The sequence below is a fragment of the Arvicola amphibius genome, chromosome 8 (genome assembly GCF_903992535.2).
Source record: "Arvicola amphibius chromosome 8, mArvAmp1.2, whole genome shotgun sequence".
Lineage (NCBI taxonomy): Eukaryota > Metazoa > Chordata > Mammalia > Rodentia > Cricetidae > Arvicola > Arvicola amphibius.
The window spans coordinates 28,636,716-28,659,449 of NC_052054.1; the positions used below are offsets into that span (position 1 = coordinate 28,636,716).

The window sequence follows — 22,734 nt, forward strand, 5'->3', positions numbered from 1 at the left end:
GTGATAATGATAGTCTCTGATTTGCCGTCTCTCATGATAACTGGAAGCCTCTCCCTTGGTTAGACTCTCCTCCCTTTGTGTACTCTGCCCTGTATTTTGCATAGTCATGCACATAATTCCCAAGGGACAGGGATAATGTGTGCAGCAGCTAAGTCACCAGCGAACACCGTCTAACCTGGCGCCTGCCGCGATAGGTAGAAAAGATGAGGTTTTCCATTTAGAGGCTCGTCCCAGGTCTGAAGGGAAGTTTTCCATCTGTTTGCTTGTTTGTTTTAAGGTAAAAGCACTTTTCCTGGCGCTGAGAAAACGGCTGAGTGATTACTCCAAGTGCAGCCCCTGGCACCCACATCAGGAGGCTCACAGTTGCCAGCCAATGCCTCTCCAGGGGATCCGGCACTTTCTTCTAGACCCTCGGGTACCTGCACTCACACAAACATATCACCACAGTTTTTAATAATCTTTTTATAAAGCCTTTTCCTACCTGGTGTACGCCTATAATCCCAGCACTTGGGAGATGAAGTCAGGAGGATTAGAAGTTTAAGGTCATCCTTGTCTACTAGTAAACTCAAGGCCAGCCTGGGCTACATGAGACCCTGTCTCAAACAAGCAAACATACCTTCCCCCCTCGAAAAAAAGAGGTTTTTTTAAATTAAATTTAAATTGTGTAAAGTTTAGTTCTATTGGCTTGGTGTCTGGGGAGCTATAAGATGAACCAAGGGGTTGTCTTCAGTAGTAAACAAAGCAGCTTAGTAGGTGATGCCTCATTCCCAGAAAACATGTTGAACATATGTGTTCTAAAACATGCTTTCCCTCGTGTTCTGCTAAGGTGGCTGTTTCTTGGACTGTTTTAGAACCAATTATCAAAACAGATTTCATAAATTACTTTAAGAGACAATGGGATTTGCACATCTCTGAGGCTGAAAGGCTCATCTCTGTTCTTAACCCATGCTGTCAGCTGGAGCTGTAATAGCCTTGTGATTTCCTACACAGTGCCAGCAATATTCTCTTTGTGTTTGGATAGTCGCACTGAAATTCCTCACATTCTTGCTTGATCAGTTGATTTTAAATCTTGTCTGATAAAACACTGAACTTTTTTTTTTTAATATTGACGAGCTGAAAATTCTACATCTGGCTTCATATGATAGGTTTCAGCCAAAATGCATGTACAAAAAGTATATTAAATTATTTTCAGGATAAATGTACATGAAGGGTAATTAATTTCATATTGAGACCTAGATCTTATCTCAGAATACGTAATTTCGTATATACAAATGTTCTGAAATTAAAAAAAAGAACACAAAACAAAGCAAAATCTGGAATATTCTGATTTTAAGTGTCACGTCTGTCGCCTTCTCCCAAGGAATGCTGTCACCCAGTTGGCCTAGGTCTCTTTCCCTCAGAACCCCAAGGGCTACTCAACCTCTGGTACTATTTCTGATAACCAGCCTCATGCGTTTTAGTGGGGTGCTGTCAGAAAACTGTAAAGGAGGAAGAACTGTAAAGGCTCAGGCCGGGTGGGACAATGAGTGTGTATTTGTCTTGTGCTCACTCCTGTGAGCTTCGATTGTTGCTACACAAACTCTTAGTGATTAGGCTCAGAATTTAAGTGGAAGAAAAACTCTCTGTCGTGCGAAGTACCCAAGCTAGCAGGTGTTATAAATTGCTTTATTCCTTCTTAGAATGCAAATTTCACAACTAAAGTTGGATAAATAGTTAATGTCTATGATTTAAATATTGTAATAACGCTGGCAGGTATAACTGAATGGATAAGTATGAGGAATGATTATATATAAAAATATAAAGTGTATATCTGTGAGGGTAGCAGCATCTGATCGATAGCAGTGTCTGGATTGAAACTATTATATTAAACATGGAACACTAATATCCAACTATGATAAAATGTGATGTCATGTGTTCTCAGTTACCATCCCCAACCTGAATGTGATGTTGTGTGTTCTCAGTTACCATCCCCAACCTGAATGTGATGTCGTTTGTTCTCAGTTACCATCCCCAACCTGAATGTCTATAAAGGCCAATTAAATGACAGACAGAGAGAGGAACTGAGTTCTAAACTTTGGCTGCCTTCCAGCCCATATTCTCTATTTTATTAAAACTCATAACTAAATCCATGCATGATGTTGTATGCCTATAATCCTAGGACTAGGGAGGCTAAAGTAAGAGGATCATGAGTTCAAAGCTAGCCTGAGACCCTGTTTCAACCAAGGGTTTAGATTTATCCCAGGGGAGAGCTCTTGGCTAACAAGCACAAGGCCCAAGGTTTTTTTCTCCAGATCCATTTTTTGAATGTGCTGTAAAATCCAAATTCTGACCAAATGAGCAGTTCATTCATTAGACCAGTTATATAAAGCTGTTCAAAAAAGGCACTCCATCATATCATCGGTTCAAAGGTCAAAAGGGAGCAGTGGAAACCCCCTGGACCTCCAAAGACAGGCCATCACAGGGAACATAGGAAGTCCCAGCGCTGTGGACTGTAAAGGCTCAGTCACAGCCTGCCTGAAGCACAAAGCTCTTAGGATAAACAGTCTCCAGTGCCTGCTGCCTCTGTATTTTGGCCTCGAGTGCATCAGGGAGAGTGTCCCAAGGCTGTCCACAAGGCATCTTGTCTGTATGCTTCCTCTTGGACTTGTTCCAGCATACTCATTTAGACCTAATGGAATAAAGCTTTCAAAGGTACAGGAAGATCACCCACAGTTTCCCAAGGCTGGCAAAAGCTTACTGAGCATCATGGTATATGGCTCAACTTTCCCATTTGAACATGAGGAAAAGATTCAAGTAAACAATATTGGAAAATCACCTGAGTCATTTAAAATGTTTTCTTTTCCTACCAATAATAAAGGTGGTATGTGTAGCTCTATCTAATAATTTCCTAAGAGTTTTTATTTCTTTTCTTAATTTTGAAAAGCCGAAGATAAATTTCTCTTTTCATTGTTTGGCAAGTTTTTTGCTTTTGGAGGGGGGGGGCTGTTGGGGGAAGGGATGGGCACTGAGACCCAAACCCAAAGATTCGCACATGGCAGGTTAGGCACCATACTCCTGGATTAACCCTCCAATCCCATGTTGTTCTTATATAGTGAAATTCCCTGCACTATTAAAATTAATATGAATAATTTATTTTTAATGTTATGATGATTGAAGATTTTAAGGCTTATTTTCCACTTGGCATTATAAAGGTCTTTAAGTTTCTCTCTCAAACCCCAGAAAGACTGATTATTAGCTTTTCCCAGGCCAGATCATACCCTGAAAACCACGCCAACATGTTCACTCTCTGCAGGGACCCCAGGGAGGTGATTGTAACTGAGCTGAAAGCCTCTAAAAGCAGCGCTGCACCAGCCTTCTCTGCCCGTCTGTTGTTTGCTCCCCGGGAGCGCTGCCACCAAGTTAGTCTAGGTTTTCTTTCTCCAAAGCTTGGAGGAGAGAGAAAGCCAGTTTGCTAAGTGTGTAGGGAATAGGGAAAGACCCAAATGATTTTGTGTGATTTCCTACCAGCAAGGCATTGGGTGGCCTTCCTAGATACTATTTCCCCAGCGCTAGGTCTCTTTGCTTTCTTTACCAAAGGGAAATTGAGCCTTAGCTTAAGTGGTTCACAGAGGACTCACACAATAGAGGCAGGTTTGCTGGCTCCAAGACACACTGCTGACATGGAAGTCCCCAGACCCTGGGAGGGTGTAAAAGTTGGGAGAAATGGCCTGAGTGAACTTTGTGTGTGGCATGCCTGTGTGCATTGTTAGCACACATCTTCCCAATTCATCTGTGATGTAGGCATTAGCTCCCCATTGTCTACCTGTTACTCAGCCAATGAGGACCAGGTTTCAGATCAGATTCAGGTCTGCCTGTCTTGTCCTTACTATAATCACCAAAGAGATAGTGGGCGACACATGGACTCATGTGGCAGTGGGCACAGAGTCTGACAATTCAAGCCTGGCACAGTGGTGCACACCTGTAGTCCTGGCACACACTGTAATCACGGTGTACACAGGCTGATGTAGCTGAGAATTCTGCATCGGCATTGCAGGCAGCAGGAAGAGCCGAGACACCACAACTGGCTTGGGCTTTTGGAACCCCAAAGCCCACCCCAGTGACACACTTCCTCCAGTAAAGTCACACCTACTCCAACAAGGCCACACCTCCTGATCCTCTCCCTAATGGCCAAGTGTTCAGATATATGAGCCTCTTGGGCCCCCCATTCCACCCACCACCCTTTCGTGCTCACGCTTGCACGATGGGCTCTTTACTGAGTCTCCCTTTTTGTAACTTTTAATTTAAAAGATTTTTAAAATGTATTCATGTCTGTATTATGGATGTGGCAGGGAGGCAGGGGAGGTGTGCATACGTGTGTGCCACTTCCTGCAGAGACCAAAACAAAGCCTTACTTTCCCTTGAGCTGGAGTTACAGGTGGTTAAGAGCCATCAAACCTGGGCTTGGGAAACCAAACTCAGGTCCTCTATAAGAGCAACAAATGCTTTCAACCACAGAGCCCTAATCTTTGTGTTCTCGGGAGCAGCTATGCTAGCTGGGATGAGATGCGGTCCCAATGGAGTTGTTTTTTATTCGTGGGTTTTGTTGTTATCAGTTGCTGTTGCAGTATTGGGAACTTAGGGTCTTATGTATGCCGAGTGCTCTAACCACTGGGCCACACCCCAGCCTCCATGAAATGCTCACTTCATGTCCGTGATGCCTAAGGGAATCGCGGAACATAAAATTTATCTTTGACATTTGGCTTTTTTGTACAATAAAGCAAATTAGAACCAAACGAAAGAGATGAGCTTTTCTTGGGGCTGATTCAGATGCACGACTCACACTGAACACAGCTGTGTGTCTTGTTGGAATACTCAGTTGGGGTTGGTATTTGTCATAAGGAAGAAAGTCAATCAGCATTGGAAAATTGAACGATGTTTGGTGAGTACGCCAAACAAGAAAGAGATGGAAATGTATGGAATATATTTTAAGCCAGTGGTGCATTTATAGTCTGGTTATTTAAAAAATAAAATGGCCATTTTTTTTTTTAATTTGCAGTCATTCTTTCTCTCCCTCAGTCTCCAAAGGGCTGGGACTGCAGCCATGCTCTACCAAGCCGGCTGGCTCAGTGGGACATTCGCTTTAGTACATTTTATTGTGTGTGTGTGTGTGTGTGTGTGTGTGTGTGTGTGTGTGTACCAAAAGTTGGATTTTTGCCTAGGAATCTGCCCATTTCCTCTAATAATAAAACTTCTAGAAGGTAACACAAAAGTAAAGGGTTTGCATAGGCAATGATAGTAGATAGATAGATAGATAGATAGATAGATAGATAGATAGATAGATGATAGATAGAATATAAATAGATAGGTAGATAGATAGATAGATAGATAGATAGATAGATAGATGATAGATAGAATATAAATAGATAGGTAGATAGATAGATAGATAGATAGATAGAGATGATAGAAGAGAGAGAGAGGGAGAGATAGATAGATAGATAGATAGATGATAGAAGATAGAGAGAGAGAGAGAGAGAGAGAGAGAGAGAGAGAGAATCATCTGCCGCTCACTCCCAGTCCCTGTGGCACATCTACTTATTATTACTTATGAGTCATTTTTGAGAGATTAGCTTGCAACATGATGGAAAAGCTTGCTCTGTCATAGTGAACAACAGAAGTTCCAATGACACCCCAGTGTGGGTGTTTTGGGGACTGCCTCTCTAATTATGAGACTGTAGGCCAGACCTAGTTTTCTGGGCCTCACTTGCTCCATGGTGACCACGCAGAACAGTGTTATGGAGCATCCTGGCATCTGCTGCTTTCCTGGGGCAGTGTCAGGGCCTGTCCCGGTCCACTACACCTATCCTGGTTTAGCCACCACCACCACTACCATTCACCGTGATGTGCACCACACAACACGACCCTTTCCAACTGGGAAATGGAAGCTTAAGTAAAGCTCCCTTATGTAGCAAGTACTGTTAGAAGCCCATGGTCTAGGCCGTCTGCTGTTTAACTGTCCATTTACTCTCTGCCCATTCCACTGAGTCCTCCTCAGCACCCATGCTGAAGATGGATGCAAAGCCTTCACCATACGCAAGGCCAGTGCTCTACCCAAGCCACATCATCAGCCCTTTCTGCTGAATCACTTTCCTCTCCTAAGGGGCGTTTGTTTTGGCTCATGGTTCAGAGGATACAGTCTTCCTAAATCTTTACAAAGCTTTCCAGAAAACGAGGTTAAAAAAAGAGCCCAGTGTATGAATCGCATGCCACTCCTCAGTATTTATCTTTGAAATGTCACTGAAGGCAAAGAGGTTGTTTGAACCTAGCTAGCAAATTCCAGATGTAGTTGAAATATAGCCACAAAAAGTTAGCGTTTGCCTCACTTAGAAGGCAAAGTTCGGGTCTCTACAATCCACTTGTAAATTCAGTAATTTTTCCCCAGGTGTGACTTGTACATGCCTATAATTCCAGCACTTGGAAGATTAAGTCAGGGACAGTGCCGTGAATTACAAGTCAGCCTGCCTTATATTGTGATTACAGGCCAGCCAAAGCTGGACACCAAGACCTTGTCTCAGAGAACAAGAGAAAGAGAGAGGAGGGCAGGGAGGAAACACATCTTGGAAAGCTCCTTTAAACTCAGTCTTCATGAGGTATAATCGTCACTGTTTAGGTTCCAACCCAACCCCTTGATCACATGGAACCCTGTTTTCTAGATGACATCCTGTTCTGTCTCCTTCAAACAGGGCATCATAGATGGCCATGGGTAAGGACTAATGAGTCAGGCTAGGGAGGAGAGGCGAGTGCCTTTCTTAAACAGGTCAGAGGACTCTGATGTCACAATTGAGCAGAGATGCAAAGACAGTGAAGCACAGACCCAGCTGCTGACCCCATGAGGAGGAGAGTTTCTGGGTACATGCTCAGAGTCTGAGATGGACTGTGGGGGCAGCTGGTTCTCCTGGAGCCAAGCAGAATGGGAGGTGTTACCCCATCAAGACCAGAGCGCACCAAGTCTCCCAGGCCATGGTAGAGACCTTGGATTTCCCTCCAGGTGGAGTGGGCGGTGTCGCTGGAGAGCTTTGAGCAAAGGGAGGGTATGAAGTATTCTCATGTGATGGTTGATGTGAGGACAGACCGAAGGGGCCGTGACGAGGTCAGGTAGGCAGTGAAGTGGTTAAAGACACTTGCAGGAGAGGGGATCACAGCGGTCAGATGCTTTCCAAGGGAAACAGAACTAATGAATTAAATGTAGGGAATAAAAGAGTTGCAGGATGACCCCCACAGGACCTGTTTAACTGAAAGGTCAGTAGCTGAACGGGGCTGTTGAAGGCAGAGCAGCTGCAGAGGCAGGAGAAGAACTGGGGATTTTGACATCCTTTGAAAACGGGTTCAGTCAAGTAATTTATGTCAAACAGCTGTCCTGGACATGGCGAATCCTATATTTGTAAGAACCAGAGAAATACCTGTTATTTGTGCCCCTTGTTCCTGTCCCAGGATACAGTTCCCTGCGTCTAAGAATCTTTGCTGTACCGAGGATGCAGCTAACTAGAGCACTTGCCTGGCAGCTGTGAGCCAGTGAGTGATCTGGTACCCAGCACTAAAAACTGAAATAGTACTAATTTATGTTTGAGTTGAACTTGGGACAGAGCCTTTCTCAAAATCCTAGTGTTGATTATCGCCTGGTTCCCTTTTGGTGATTTCTGTGGTTCCATTTGTGGAGTTTTTTAAATTCCTTGTTTGAACTTTTTAAGAACAGAGCTCAAAGACTATTTCCCGTAGAGGCTGGAGCTCAGGCAGGAGGATTTTCCATGAGTCTGAGGCCAGTCTGAGCTACATAGTAAGCACCAGGGGAACCCAATGCCTCCTATCCAAGGCTGTCTGAAGACAACAGAGAAAAGACTTAGTTTCCAGGCAGACTTCCCCAGGGCTGCCTTCTGTGTGAAATGTGGCAGAAAGGGTGTGTGCTCTTCTGGGCCCTGGGCCATGCCATTGACATGGAAGGATTGGTCCCTTCCACTGCTGTGCCCTGCTCGTGGGTGGGGGTTGTAACTACTACCTTGTATTTTTGACTCGGGCCTCCTACCTGATACAAAAAGGTTAACAGTAAATACTGGATGACTGGATGCTTGTGAATCAATTTAAGGAACTAATGAAGTGTCTCCTTTTGTCTCACTCAGCAGCGCCTGATGGCTGTAAAGTACAAGAAAAGAAAACTGCCCCCAGCCACCCCACTTCTACAGTTTCAGGACAAAATAGCAGCCACTCAGGAAATAAACCAGGTAAGACGTTATGTGGAGAAGGGGAAGGTTACTTCAAAAGTCTCCGTCACATGGTAAGTAGAATCTAGGAGTGCTTGGTCCTGTCCTCACTACCAAAAGCCTCTCACACAGATTTGTGGTGCAAAAGTCAAATCTCTCGGTCACCTTAGAGTTCTCTCTTTCAGATGGAAATGAAAACTCAAGACTTAAAATCGCTTGACAATCGCTGGGATACCATGCGTGGACACATTTACCGTCAAGCAGCATCTAAAACAGTGCTTCTCAACCTTCCTAAGGCCGAGACCCCTTAATACAGGTCCTCGTGCTGTGGTGGCCCCCAACCATAAAAATATTTTCGTTGCTACTTCATAACTAGCTTTGCTACTGTTATGAAGCTCAGTGTCAATACTTGTGTTTTCTGATGGTCTTAGGCAACACCTGTGAAAGGGTCATTCGAACCCTGAAGGGTCACTACCCACAGGTTGAGAACCACTGATCTAAGAAGGGCTGTGTTTGAAGCTAAGTTACAACACAGATTTTGAGCCCGTATGGCCAGCATTATTGTATATCTCTTCTGTGACTTTCTGAAAACCCACTCAGATCTTTACAGGTCTAGACACCCACACAGTAGTAGTAAGCCTTCATCTGGTTCCCTGCCATGATCGTACCCTACCTACAGAGTAATTTTCTATAATTGCTTATGAGTCATGATCTGTTCCATTTGGTGACACAAAGGAATAAACTGTCTGTAAACATAATACAAATGTCTGAACAGGCAGCGCCCTTCTTCCCAGCATCCCACCACCACCGTGAGTTTCCTGGGCAAGGTGAGCATGCCACACAATGATGACGAGAATCCACAGGGTTCTTAGAAACCCGCTTCATGCATTATTCAAGCCAGACCACTCCACTTCCGTGCATCGGTGAGAATGCAGACAGACATACCTGGGTCCAGTCTCACAAAGCATTCTCCTTTCTACTTAGTTCCATCTTTTTGACATGTGGAAAGCATCTTCATCGAAGTAGATAATGACTTGTCATTTAGGAAGAAGACAGCAGTGGGTATTGGTGCTTGAGCAGGGTCAGCCACATTTTAACAAGCAAGCTGAGCTCTCCCCTTTACCCAGCCACATCTGCCCGCCTATGTTCCCACCAATAACTAGTACTTTTTGGAGGCTTTTCTGTGCATGGGACTGGAGAGGGCCCTGAGTCCCCATGGGACTTCCTCTAGGAGGCCTTCACTCCTTAGATTCATGTAAGCACCCTATAGCAGGAGAAGTCCCTTTGGGTTTTGTTTGTTTTTACTGTGTTGGAGATCAAACCCAAGGCCTTTCTTTATGCTAGGCAAGCATTGTGCCACTAACTATATCCCAACCTAAAGAGGAAAGTCTCTTTTCAAATGTTTAGATTTCATTTATTTTACATGGTGGGGAGCAGAGTGTTAAGTGAGAGACTATCAAGAGAATAAGGTAAAGAGTAATAGAGCCAGATACCTGGCTTCCTTCTCTGGCCTCATGTGCATACACAGGCACATATGCAAACACACACACATGTACTCACACACACACACACACACACAGAGAGAGAGAGAGAGAGAGAGAGAGAGAGAGAGAGAGAGAGAGAAGCACGAACGCACACATCTGAAGGGGAAGCACTGTATTATATGTTCAGGAATTGCTTCTTCCACCTTCGGAGCCCCAGATCTCTCATGGTTACTTTGCGTAGGAGGTCCATACCATATATTTGTATTATTAAAATCATCTTTTAAATTTTTGGGCGAAATTCATGATGTGCCTGAAAGCAAGATAGAAGCATTGCATCGTTTAGACTGAAACTATCTATTAACAGAACTCGTCTGTGTGATTTTAAAAGTAACTTCTCTAGAACACTTTTCACAGTGTCCTTTTGTGCTGACCTTCATGTTGCTAGTTTTTAGGAGTGACTCAGCCTCGAGCTTAAGGACTAAGTGACAAAGCAAACAACTTCCTGTTAATTTTGCCTTGATTAATTCTGTTTTTCTTTTCTTCAAAATAGTATTTGCTTTCATCAAAAATGCATGGTAGGACACCCCTCCATGGATGACCCTTGACACACTGCCTGGGCGAGGCCACCTACCCCTTTTTGATTTCACAATTATGTCTTTTGGAGGTGGGGATGAGTCATCCTACAGGAACATTTGAAAGTTCTTAATTAAGAGTCTGAGGACTGAGAAGATGGCTCACTCAGTAAAGTGCTTGCCTTGCAAAGACTTAACTTTGATTCCCCAGAACCCACTACGTCTCATTGGCCCACAGTTGTAATTCCAGCACAGAGAAGGCAGAAATAGATGGGTCCTGGGACTCACTGGTGAACTAGCCTAGCCTGAGTCCTAAATCGCTGAGACGCCCTGTCCCAAAAGAACGAAGTGACAGTGTTTGAAGAGCGACACACATGTGCCATGGCAAGCACATGCCTGCATCCACACACATGAATGAAGGCGCACACGTGCACATGCGTGCACACACAATCTTCTAACAAAATTCCAGTCCAGAGATATATCAGCTTGTTGCTTCCATGCTGATGAATGACAGTAGGAAAGTATCAAGTAAGTCTATTTTCTGTAATTAAACCATTATACAAGCAGAACATTATACAACCATTATCTCAAGCAGAAACTTTCTATGTACAATAAAGACACTGTAATTCCTTCCATACAGAAATCCCAAGTCTGAGCTGAGTCACTGCAGGCAGCGTTACTTACTGTTGGGTGGCATGGCGTGATGACATGCGCACTGCAGTTCATGAAGCGTGTTCCAAACCAAGGCCACAGTGAAAGCACGAGCACAACACGGGCATGCGGTACCAAGAACACCATGGTTCATTACATGTTTGATTTTGAATTAATGTTTGGTTGTTGTGAGTCCAGAAGCCTTGCCCTGTTGCCCAAGTTTTCATGACTCCCACCTTCCATTCCATGACCCCATATAGGGATCACAACCACGGAGTAAGGAGCTCAGCTCTGATAAATAAGAATAATAGAAATCAGATAACTTAGTGACACAAATATTATATTATCTGATGAAACTATCTAAAGGCTTCAGAAAAACTATTTTACTTGATTTGTTGGTTTTTTTGGGGGGAGTGTTTTGTTTTTGTTTTTGTTTTTAATTTTCTGGTGGTGTGGGGAAACCAAGGACTCGAGACAGACTGGCCAAGCACCACCCTGAACTCCACTCCCAACTCCCTGATATCTTAAAATAGAGGGAAATACTTGGGAGCTCCCAGGAAAGCAATGATAACAAAGCCTGTCGCTGAGTGTAGACACATACTAATTTTCATAAAAATATTACTATTTCAAAAACATTTTTTAAAATTGTAATTAAGTAGGCTGGGCATTGCAGTGTGTGGATCTCTGAGTTGTAGACCAGCCTGGTCTACAGAATGAGTTCCAGGTCAAAAAAAAAAAAAAAAAAAAAACCAGAACAAAAAAATTAATTATATGCATGTGTCTGTATGGGGATATGTGTATGTGTGAGCAAGTGTCCGTGGAAGCCAGAAGAGCTTGTGAGATCCCTGGAGCTGGAGTACAGGCAGTTGTGGAACACACACACCAGCTATGATACTGGGAACCAAACTCTGGTCCTCTGCAAGAGTAAAGAATTGTTCTTAACCACAGGCTATTACTTCAGCCCCTTGTTCATCAAATATTTTCAACAAAAGATATATACCAGCGTTTATCTTTTTTGAATTCACTCTTGTGCTTCCTCTCTCATTCCAGACCCTGCGCCCGTGCTGCGGGTTGACGACCGCCAGCGTCTGGCTCGGGAACGCCGTGAGGAACGAGACAAGCAGCTAGGTAGTCCAAGCCCCTGCGTCCCGTGTGTCTGATCACTCAGTGATGGCCTTGCTGAAATGCTAATTTTTCTACTCTAGGACAAGGAACACAACTCTGAGAGAGTAGGCATCATGGTAGCATCCATGATGGTCTGTGTACATTTGTGTATCCGGCTGGTGGCTGGTGAAGCCGCCCAGTGTGTGATCCATGATTAGGACTAACACCACACAGCAGTCATCGCGGCCTACAAAACCAACAAAGGAAAAGCAGCACAAGGACAGTAAACACGGTTCCTATTTTTTAGGTACAAAGGTATGAGACCTGACACTTCCCGGTGTCCACGTTGAAATAGTCGTGCTGTTGACTTTACAGACAGGAAAGGCAGACACCTGATGCCAAGGTTCCTGCTTTTCCTCTTGTCACCAGAGGCCCTCGTGAAAGGTCAGCAGCCACCTGGCAAGCTGAGTCACAGGACTGGCTTTACCAGGAAGTGGCAAGAACAGCACTCAGAGGAGGAACAATCCCGTGTTCTAGAACGTTGGCTGTGGAACCAGTGCCAGCCCTTCCTTTATTTGATATCTTTGTTTGTTTCCCAGAACTGAACTTTTTTTTTTTTTACTTTTTAAATATTTTTTTATTTTATGTTCATTGGTATTTGCCTACCTGTGTGCCTGTGTGCGGGTGTTGGATCCCCTTAGAACTGGAGTTATAGATGGTTGTGGACCTTCATGCGGGTACTCAGAATTGAACCCATTCCTCTGGAAGAGTAGTCAGTGGCTCTTAACCACTGAGCCATCTCTCCAGCCCCTAGCACTGAAATTTTTTGTTTGTTTGTTTTTATTTTTGTAGCTTTGGTGCCTGTCTTGAAACTCGCTTTTAGACCAGCTTGCCTCAAACACACAGAGATCCACTTGCCTCTACCTCCCGAGTGCTGAGATTAAAGGCACCACCATCTGGCCAGAACTGAACTTTTATATTGAATGATCTTATTGTTTCTATCCAACAACCATTTTTTAACTTTTATTTTTGACAATTTTATATAGCTAGCATTTTGATTACTAACCCCCTCAGCCTCTGTTTAACACTAAGGAAGCTAGGGCCTGAGGTCTTTGCAGAAAATGGCCCATGCTTTGCTGAAGTCATGTAGTGTAGAAGAGCTAGCTCATCCACTGAGGAACCAGCCTCTCTAGCCCATTCCTTTACTGCTCCTGATCCAAGTTTGTGGCACTAGTGTCCTGGTGACACTGGTGACTTTGTCTTAGCAGAGGCCTATTTCTCTTTCTTGGCTTGCAAGAGGATGTCATTTTGTTTGTTGCTTTGGTTTTTACTTTTGTTGACTTGTGTTTTGGGGTGGAGGGGATCCAGAGAATTTTCTGGATTGGTTCGCTGCTTCTACGTTCATATAGGTTTTGGGCATCAAATTCAGGTCTTCGGACCTGTAGAAAATCACTTTACCCACTGAGTCATCTCACCAGCCATTTTGGTTGGTTTGGGTTTTACTGACGTAGGGTCTTATTATATAGCCCAGGCTGGCCTCGAACTTAGGATCGTCTGCCTCCTTAGCACTGGATTAGTCCCAGTGGAACATGCCTGCTGCTGCTAAGATGTTTTTAAGCACTAACTTACTGAGAAATAATTCAACTCTGCTGCTTTTCCGAGCATGGCTGTTTCCTCCTAGACCTTCTGCCCCCGTTTCCACCATGCTTCCTGCAGACGGGCATGGAAAGCAGGCTTGTTGTGACCATTAGGCCTCCACCTCCTCCCTGCACACTGCTCCCCTGGCAGTAAAGTCAGACAAGCTGGCCTGCACAGGAGTATTCAAAACCAAAGACTTTTAATGAATAGAAACCCTTTGAAATATGCACAATACAAAAACCAAAGGTTGGTTATGTCAGCTGCTACTGTGCTTTCAAATTTTGTAGGCTACATATATGGAAATATTTCAGTTCTTAGATGTAGTGATACATATATGGAAATATTTAGAAGGAAACTAAAAAATTATTGGCCAGTGATTGTGATTATTTTCTGTTGGATGTGGGTTGAAATTAACTTTGAAATCATTTTAAAGTTATTTTTTTCTTTGTTGATTTATTTGCTTTTCAGTCCTGAAAATTCAGATAAATTCAGGAGTGGGAAAGGAAGAAGTATCAGGTGGTTTCATCAAAGGCATGATCTATTTGTACTGGGAGCAAATAGACAGGGTCTATTAATGTTTTCTATGTTAAGTCTGAGTCATGCTTTAATGCTTTTATGGTCAGACTCAGACTGTCATTTGGCCTGTTCTTTCTCTATTATCCTTCTGTTTTTTATATAAAATCGAGCATAATCCATCCTCGATGAGACTGCTTTGTTGGTTGGTTGGACACAACCTGAAAGCCCCCCCCCCATCTTAAAAGCTTTATAAGTGGTCTCCTCAATCAGTCCACTCATCTAAACCAATTCAGGCCATTTTTTAAAACCCCCTCTAAATTTCCACTTCTCTCTTGCTGTCTCTCTTCCGAGCTTTAATTTTTATGTATGTATGTATGTATGTATGTATGTATGTATGTATGTATGTATGTATTTTGACCAAGGTAGAAATGTCTTTGTTCTGATCGTTTGTTCTGGTGTGTTTAGCCCTCTCTTGGGTGATGTCCATGGTTCTCACATCTGGAGCTACTCCTAAGGCGGCAGGTGGTCCTGTTGTCCGTAGCAGAACTTGTTTTGGTTTAGAGTTTTTGGCATGGGTCTCTCTCCATAGCCTAGGCTGGCCTCAGGCTCCCAGCACCCTTCCTGCCTTAGCCCCGAGTGCCGCGATTACAGGTGAGAGCCACCACACTCTGCCTTAAACTCAGCTACGTTTCATCTGTCACTCACACTGCCTTGTCTTGGTAATATTTGTGTCTTAATCAGTTATGCCAACACATTCCTGGCCCCAAGAAATTGGGGTCGTATTTTGTTTTTTGGTTTTTTTTTTTTTATGAGGGTAGCCATTTTTGGCATCTCAGCTGTTGCTAGGGGTGCTGAAATCTTAGTACTGGTCTGAGCTACCAACTGCTCACTGTAAAGACATAAAGGCCCGAGTTCAGCTCACATAGAACTGGGGCATGGTGCTGCATGTATACAACCCCATTTCCGAGTGGAAGAGACAGGCAGAGCCTCGGAACTCGCTAACCAGTCTAACAAACAGTGAGTGTCAGGTTCAGTAAGAGACCATCTCACAAGTAAGGTGCAGATGGATAGTGGGAGAAAGCCAGCATCGAGCTCTGGCCTCTCCGCGCACCCACATGAGTCAATACCTGTGAGCATGCATGTTTCCGCATGCATATACCACACATACACACACACACACACACACACACAGAGAGAGAGAGAGAGAGAGAGAGAGAGAGAGAGAGAGAGAGAGAGAGAGAGAGAGAGAGAGAGAGAGAGAAGAGAGAGGGAGAGAGACTCTGTTCACTGATGCGTGTCTATCCAGGTTTATTCAAGGGTTATCTGTAGCTACCAGCAGACAATTTAAACTTAGCCTAATCCTTTAACTCAGGCTTTCCCTGTCCCTGACCCAGCATAAGAGTAGAAGTTGAGGGGTTGGGGATCTAGCTTAGTGGTAGAACACTTGCCTAGCAAGCACAAGGCCGTGGGTTTGGTCTTCAGCTGCAGGGGTGGGGAAAGAAAAAGAGTAGAAGTTGAAATGGTCTATCCCCAAAGCCATCTAATCACAAGTATCGCTGGCTCTGTCTTCAGGGTAAGCCTTAGATCCTTGTGGAATATCTTCTGCCCGCTGCCTTTTTTTCTGGCCCCGGCCTGAAGGAAGTGTATCTTTATCAGAGACGCTACCCTGCCATCCTTCCATTGAGGCTTCTGTGTTAGATCCCCGCTGGCCCTCATCTCCAAGCCTTGGTTGCAGGTCACAGCGCTTCCTCTCACGCTGTATTTTGCATAGCTGTTGTATCTTGTGTGTATTCTAGCGCTGTTTTATACTCTGAGTAGCTTCTTCTGTTTAGATTTTTATGTACCTCCTTAGTTATACAAATTTAAAGGCTTTTTTCTGTGCCCTCCATTTCTCAATATCCCAATACATGCCACAGTGCCATATATAAAATGTATGCTAGAAATTTTGCTCATCTTCCTCAAGCTACAGTCTTGAGTGAAAGGGTGATGGCGGTGTTTATGGAGCAGACTGTGAACAGGGGATATCCTAGATGCTCCATTGGGTATCGTCACCAAAACTAGCAAATTGCCACCATGGTTACACTTATTGTGTGAGCTTGTCCTAATAATGTAAATGGTTTTGTAGATTGTCAAGCTGTTTGAAAGTATATTGTGATGATTTAAAGAAGTTCAGAGAATCTAAAATGACAGTAATGATTAGTAAACCCTTTATTCTTTTCTCTGTGTTAGCTGTTTGAGCATGTGTTAAGTTCATAGTCAATAACACCAGAGTGAAAACTCCCCAGGTAGTAAAGTTCTTTGAGTAAATAGCAGTCCTATGCTTCAGAAGACTGAAGTACGTTTCTCAAAAGATCCTAAGTGGGGCATAAGTCCCGGGAGGGATGCTGAGGAAGGGGGATTGTGTGTCATCACACTCGTGTAGTGCATAGGCGTTGGTTGACTCTGATTTGACACAAACCAAGAGGGCAAAATGTAGGATTTTGTAAGTGCTAGAGTGGATTTTAGTAACTTGGGGGGAGGGGGTTGTTCCAATCTATTAGTAGAAATAATAGGTCCTGTAACTTATTTCGAAGACCATTAACAAGGATAGGTGCATTTGGCATTTATTGGACAGTGTACATTTTACTTTAGGTAACTTAAGGCAAAAATAACTACCACTTCATTTGTTGGAGACAATTATTATTATTATTATTATCATTGTGTATTTATTGATATAAAATCTTACTGTGTAATGCAGGCTGACCTTGAATTCTTGCCCCTACCTCCTGAGTGCTAAGATTGTAGACGTGTACCATCGTGCCTGGCTCCACCTCTACCTTTTCAAAACTACTTTGTGTTATTTTGGTTCATGTGTTCATTTGATCAATAAATATGTATTTAGTTTTATGCCAGAGATTCTAGGATATTGAAGATAAATTTCCCTAACTCCTAGGAATAAAATAACAATAATACATGATGTTTTAGCTAACATTTGTTTCTCTCACATCCCTTCATTTCAATTAGGCTATGAGATTGTCGATAAATGCCCTCCAATTTCTGAAATGCGACTTCTTCTACCTTCTGCTGCTAGGGCATCCATGCATACCACCAGGATCTCTTACTAATTTCCAGGCCCTTACATCCTCTCTGTCTGTTCTCACCCGTTAGAATATGACTACTATCATGTCACAGCTCTGTAGTAACAGGAGCAGCGGTGGGCTGCGTTCCCGCCGCCCAGCTCCCAGCCGCCTGGCTAGCCAGCTTATACCCCGAAATAACAACACACAAATTGTATTCATTTAAGTACTGCCTGGCCCATTACATCTAGCCACTTCGTGGCTCACTCTCACATCTTGCTTTAACCCATATCTGTAGCGAGAAGCGGCGGGGCTGCGTCCCCGCCGCCCAGTCGCCGCCTAGCTTTACCCAAGCGGCGGGCTGCGTTCCCGCCGCCCAGTTCCCAGCAACCGGCTAGCTTTACACCCGAAATAATTACACGGAAACTGTATTCTTTTAAAACACTGCCTGGCCCATAGTTTTAGCCTCTTATTGGCTAATTCTCACATCTTTCTTTAACCCATATTTAGCAATCTGGGTAGCACCACGAGGTGTGGCTTACCAGGAGAGATCTTAACCTGTGTCCATCTCGGAGAGGAGCAGCATGGAGACTCACCACGCGACTGCCTGAAGCGTCTCTCCCTCTCTACTTCCTTGTTCCCACAATTTTGTTCTGTCTACTCCACCTACCTAATTTTCTCTTAAAGGGCCAAGGCAGTTTTCTTTATTAATAATGAAAGTAACACATAAACACTCCTCCATCACATATCTAGTAATCTGTGCATCACCACGGGGTCGTAGCTTACAGGGAAGATTCTAACCTACCTCCATCTCAGGCTGGAGAATCATGGTGTCTTCCTGTCTCTGCTGCTTTCTTCCAGCATTCTGTTCATCTACTCCACCTATCTAAATCCTGCCCTATCAAAAAGCCACGGCAGTCTCTTTATTCAACCAATGAAAGCAACACATAGACAGATGGACCCTCCTCCATCAACAGCTCTGCTTCAGATCTCTTGGTGACTTTCTTTCTCACCCAATAGAAGCCAGAATCCTGTAGTTGGCCTCCTGTTCCCTAAACCCAGCAGGCGTATCCTTGAGTAAGAACCAATTGCTGTCGGCTCCAACTGGAGCACACTGAGAAACCCCCATAACTCATTCTCTCTCCCTTTAAGTTTTACTGAAATGCTGCCTCCATGGTAGGATATTTCCTGATCTCTTTACTCAGATTTGCAGATCCCTCAAATTAAAACTCCCTTTTTCTCTCTAGTATTGTCAACATCTAAATAGATAAATACTTAACTTACTTGCTATTCCATGGGCTTTCACTAGGGTACACACCTTCCGTAACAGAAAGGGTTGTACCTTTGACAATTCTAAAGCCCAGTAGCAGAACCTAGAATAGCTTTGTGCATAGTAAATGTCCAACAATTAATTGTTAAATGTTGAATCAAGTAAATCTATGCACTTTAACTGCAGGTGATCACAGCAGGTGTCCAAGTTAGTATAGTCGCCTGACTTTCCTGTAGATGTCTCACAGGAGAGCTAAATTGATACGCTTAGCCAGCGTCTCAGAATAAGATTATTAGTCAAAGTACATCTGTACTTTGAATCTTACTGACCTCCATGTGCTATTAAGATTAATATTCGTGCAGTAGTTTGACAAAGTTCAAGTAAAATACTTAAGGAATATTTAGCAAAAAAGAAAAGTCCTCTACATTTTAAGAGATTCAAAGTTTTTCTTTTTGAAAATAATATAGAGTTTGAAGTGTTATTGTTAATTTTTCAAGTGTTTTGGCATACTTTTGATAATTTGGTAAATTAGCTGAGATAATTATGTTAGACTTTGCCCTTCTAGACATAGTTTTATTATTTTGCCTGTTTTTCTAACTTCAGTGTGTTATCGTTCAGGGACAGCCATATTACTGAGTATAGCGGAGAGAAGTCATTCTCAAGAGTATGGTGAAGCAAATTAGTATTTGCTAATTTGTCTTTTGCAAATACCAAATTTTGTGTATGTGTTATTGCTACAGTACCTAGATTGTTGCACGTGCTATAGGTAAACAGTCTAGCACTGAAATACACCCCGACCCTCTGAGACCAAAAGCTTTACGTGACTGTACTTTCATTCCCACCCTGGCTGTCTGGGCTTTTCCGGGTTCTATAAAATTATGGAAGAGGGATGGAGATGGCTTAGTGTGTAAAGGGTCCTAACACCGAACCAGATTCCACATGCGTGAATGTGCATGTGAATGGCATGAATGTGCACGTGTGCACTTACACACATATGAATGCATAAAATAAATAAATGTAATTTAAAATTTTTAAATGATCAATTGTTATAGAATATATATATTATTGATACAGCTCTTGTAGAGCTTACAGTTCTTTAATTAGAGCTCATGTTGGCCTTTACAGCTAAGTTTAAAACTGTCCAATAGATCCTTTAGAATGTATTTTCAAAAGAGCACAATAATATAAAAATGATTTTAGCCTTGGAACAAATTTCAGTTAGATTAGCTGAGATAATTATATTAGACTTTCCAGCCATAGCTTTTTCACTTTGTCTTTTTTTTTTAATGTATTATCAATTCAGGGACTATTAGTGAGTACAATTGAGAGATAAATTATCATTTCAACCTGGTATAAAATGTTCATCTCAAAAACACTGGCAAGCAAATTAGTATTTATTAACAAACACTCTTGTGATTCTTAGAGAGGTTTTGTTCCAAGGAAAACTGGGGAGACTTTAAAAACTAGTCCCAAAAGGAGGAGGCAAGGGTGGGGTTGGTGAGTACCAACACCAGAGAGGGGATGTGCATCAGAATCAAGGGGGCAGGGAGCAGCCCTTCCAGGCAGCCTCCCACCCAGATACCAAGCGTGTAAACTTAGCTCATCTGTGATCATTCCCAGCACTGGCCGCCTAACACTGGTGCCTGGTGAACTCCTATCCAGATGTTCCTAGACTAGCAGGTGGGAAAGACAGCTCTGAGAGCAGACACCTCCTGTGGGATGAGCACGGACATGAGTCAGGCTCAGGCTGCAAGACTAAATGCTTGTCTGTGGATGGGTGGAGTGTGCAGATCAGATGAATAACGTGACTGACCCATCATCTTTTTATTCCTAAATTTACTTTGCCTTCAAGTGTGAGCATAAAGAGTAAGAATTATTAGATAAAGTCTAAGGTGACGTTGCATAATGGGGACCGTGCCTATCTCTCCGGTGTGGAGGAAGAACATTAGTCACCGGGAGAGGCTCCAGCCCAGACCTTTTAGCAGAAGGCTCATTGTGCTTCCAGAGTGAGACGTGTGGGAGTTTGTGCCCCAGCTGCACACTCGTGAGCTGTGGAGCAGGTGACCTCACTTCCGTGTGTCTCCGAGCACAGCTGTGAAGGTAATGGCTGTCCATGACTCAGGGTCAGCATAGAGTCTGAGCGGATCCTCTTTCCAGGTGATAATGGAGGAGCATGGCCAGTCACGTGACTAGATGCCTGGAACTCTAAGTTGGATTATTTTTAGTGAAGGAGTAGCAGATAGAGGGGTGACTGTGGTTCCTGCGAGGGCTTTGTGAGTCAGCCAGGAGAGGACAACGCTACCATTCTGTGAGGCGTGGCTGAGTTTAGGGTCGGGATGGTAACCAAAAGTTCCAAGGACAGCCATTGGTCAAGCAGAGGCTAAATACAGATTAGAATTTCTGGGAACTTTCTCTTTGTCTTTTTTCCTTATCTAAAGTTCTCCTCCCCACACACAAGGGGAACGTTCTAGGGTTTCCAGTGTGTAAACTGCTGTTCCAGCACCTCAGTTCCATTAGCTTTCAGGTACAGGAAAACAGGCCGGGTGAGAACCCTCACACAAGAGACAGTGTTGTGGACCTTTGGTGGGTGTCCTGCAAGGCCACACCAGACAGCTCTCCAGTGCCTCCTCCAGTTACAGGTCAAGGGAAAGACAGTTTTATCCCAGTACTTGAGATACTGAGACAGAAGGATTACCCTGAGCTCAAAACCAGCTTAGGTGACTTTAGTGACTTCCAGGCCAGCTTAAGCTACAGAGTGAAATCCCATCTCAAAAATATTAAGTAATTAATTAATTAAATAAATAAATAAAATAAAAAAATAAAAATAAAAGTAAAAAGTAGGAAAGCTTTGAGTTAAATTCATCAAAATAAGTCACTTTCTTGAGAGTCCTTTAGTTTCCCCTCCCTCTCTCCTGTTCTTTTACCTACCCGCCTTCGTGCTAGGGATGGACCCCCACTAGACTAGACATTGTGAGCATAGGCAGGTGTAGGGCTGGCACCTTGGGTACAGACAGTGTCTGAATGGAGCTGGGGAACTCTCCAGACTGCCGTTCAGGAGAGACTTCTGGCAGGAAGAGGCTTGAGTGTCAGACTACCAGGCGGGAGAGATGGTGGACAGAGGTAGCACCCGTGAGGGTTCAGAGAACTGCCGGGTTCTCTAGATTTGTGTATTGAGAGGAGCAGAGGTGAAAGATGAGACTCCAATGCATAAGAGGCAGGAAAGCATACAGTAGCAGCAAGAGGGTCAGGGAAAGCACACTGGATGTGAGAGCTGTTTCTAAGGTGACAAACTTCTGAAGGGGAAGCACGGAGGAGGGACCTGCGCCTTCACACTTCACACAGCATTCCCAGAGGTTGACAGAGAAGACAAGCCACAACAGGTTCTGCTTCAGGGTAGGCGAGACTGTGCAGGCAGATTCCAAGCTATGGAATCAGCTGAATTAAGATCCCAGCTCTAGTTCTGCTGCACCACGTGATCTTGGGAACATCGTTTAACTTCTTTGGATCTTCTTGTTTCAATTCCAAGCCTTCTTTGCATAGAATATTTTCCCCTACTACGTTTTTATTTTCAATAGTCTCATGGCTCTTTGTCGCTTATTCCTTTTCCTTGGCAGGCTAGAGATCAGCTCCAGGGCCTTGCATTCTAGGCAAACATTCTGCTGGTAAATGAGCTAGACGCTGAACCTTTTAAACGGCATATCTGGTTATTTGAGGGGTAGCCTAATTTTTAAAAAAAATTCAATCTTAGTATAGGATTGATTTTATTCCTTCTACCATTTTGGGGAGAGGGTGAGGAATGTGGTGGGACTTGAAACAAGGTCTCAGTGTGTAGCACAGTCTGACCTTGAGCTGGAGATAGGCTTGCTCTGCCTCCAGGGACTGGGATTACAGGCTTCACTAGTATTCCCAGATTCTTGTAGCATTTTTAAAAGCTTCTGGCTCACTGGTTAAGAGCCATGATTGCTCTTCCAGAAGCCCTGAGTTCAATTCTCCGCACCCACATGGTAGCTCACAACTGTCTCTAATTCTAGTTCCAGAGGACCCGATGCCCTCACACCGACATACACGCAGGCAAAACACCAATGCACGTTAAATAAATGTTTTAAAACGAACAAACTTCATCTCCTTTGTTTTATCTGTACAGGCAGCGGGTACTGAGCAGGGTAAAAGTGGGAGTGGCTCTCATGCAGATCAACACTGTTCATCTCAGTC

General features: G+C 43.6%; 1 protein-coding gene across 3 annotated transcripts in view; it reads left to right on the plus strand.

Annotated features, from left to right (window-relative positions):
• The window catches only part of Map7 (microtubule associated protein 7), a 140,999-nt gene that overhangs the window by 77,487 nt on the left and 40,778 nt on the right, over positions 1-22,734 (plus strand). For 2 of the 3 annotated variants that reach the window (XM_038338848.2, XM_038338850.2), the window contains exons 2-3: positions 8,151-8,252; positions 11,989-12,066. In XM_038338848.2, coding sequence (XP_038194776.1) covers positions 8,151-8,252; positions 11,989-12,066 — 180 coding nt within the window. The remainder of the gene's footprint in view (positions 1-8,150; positions 8,253-11,988; positions 12,067-22,734) is intronic. The other variant, XM_038338849.2, reaches the window with a different exon arrangement.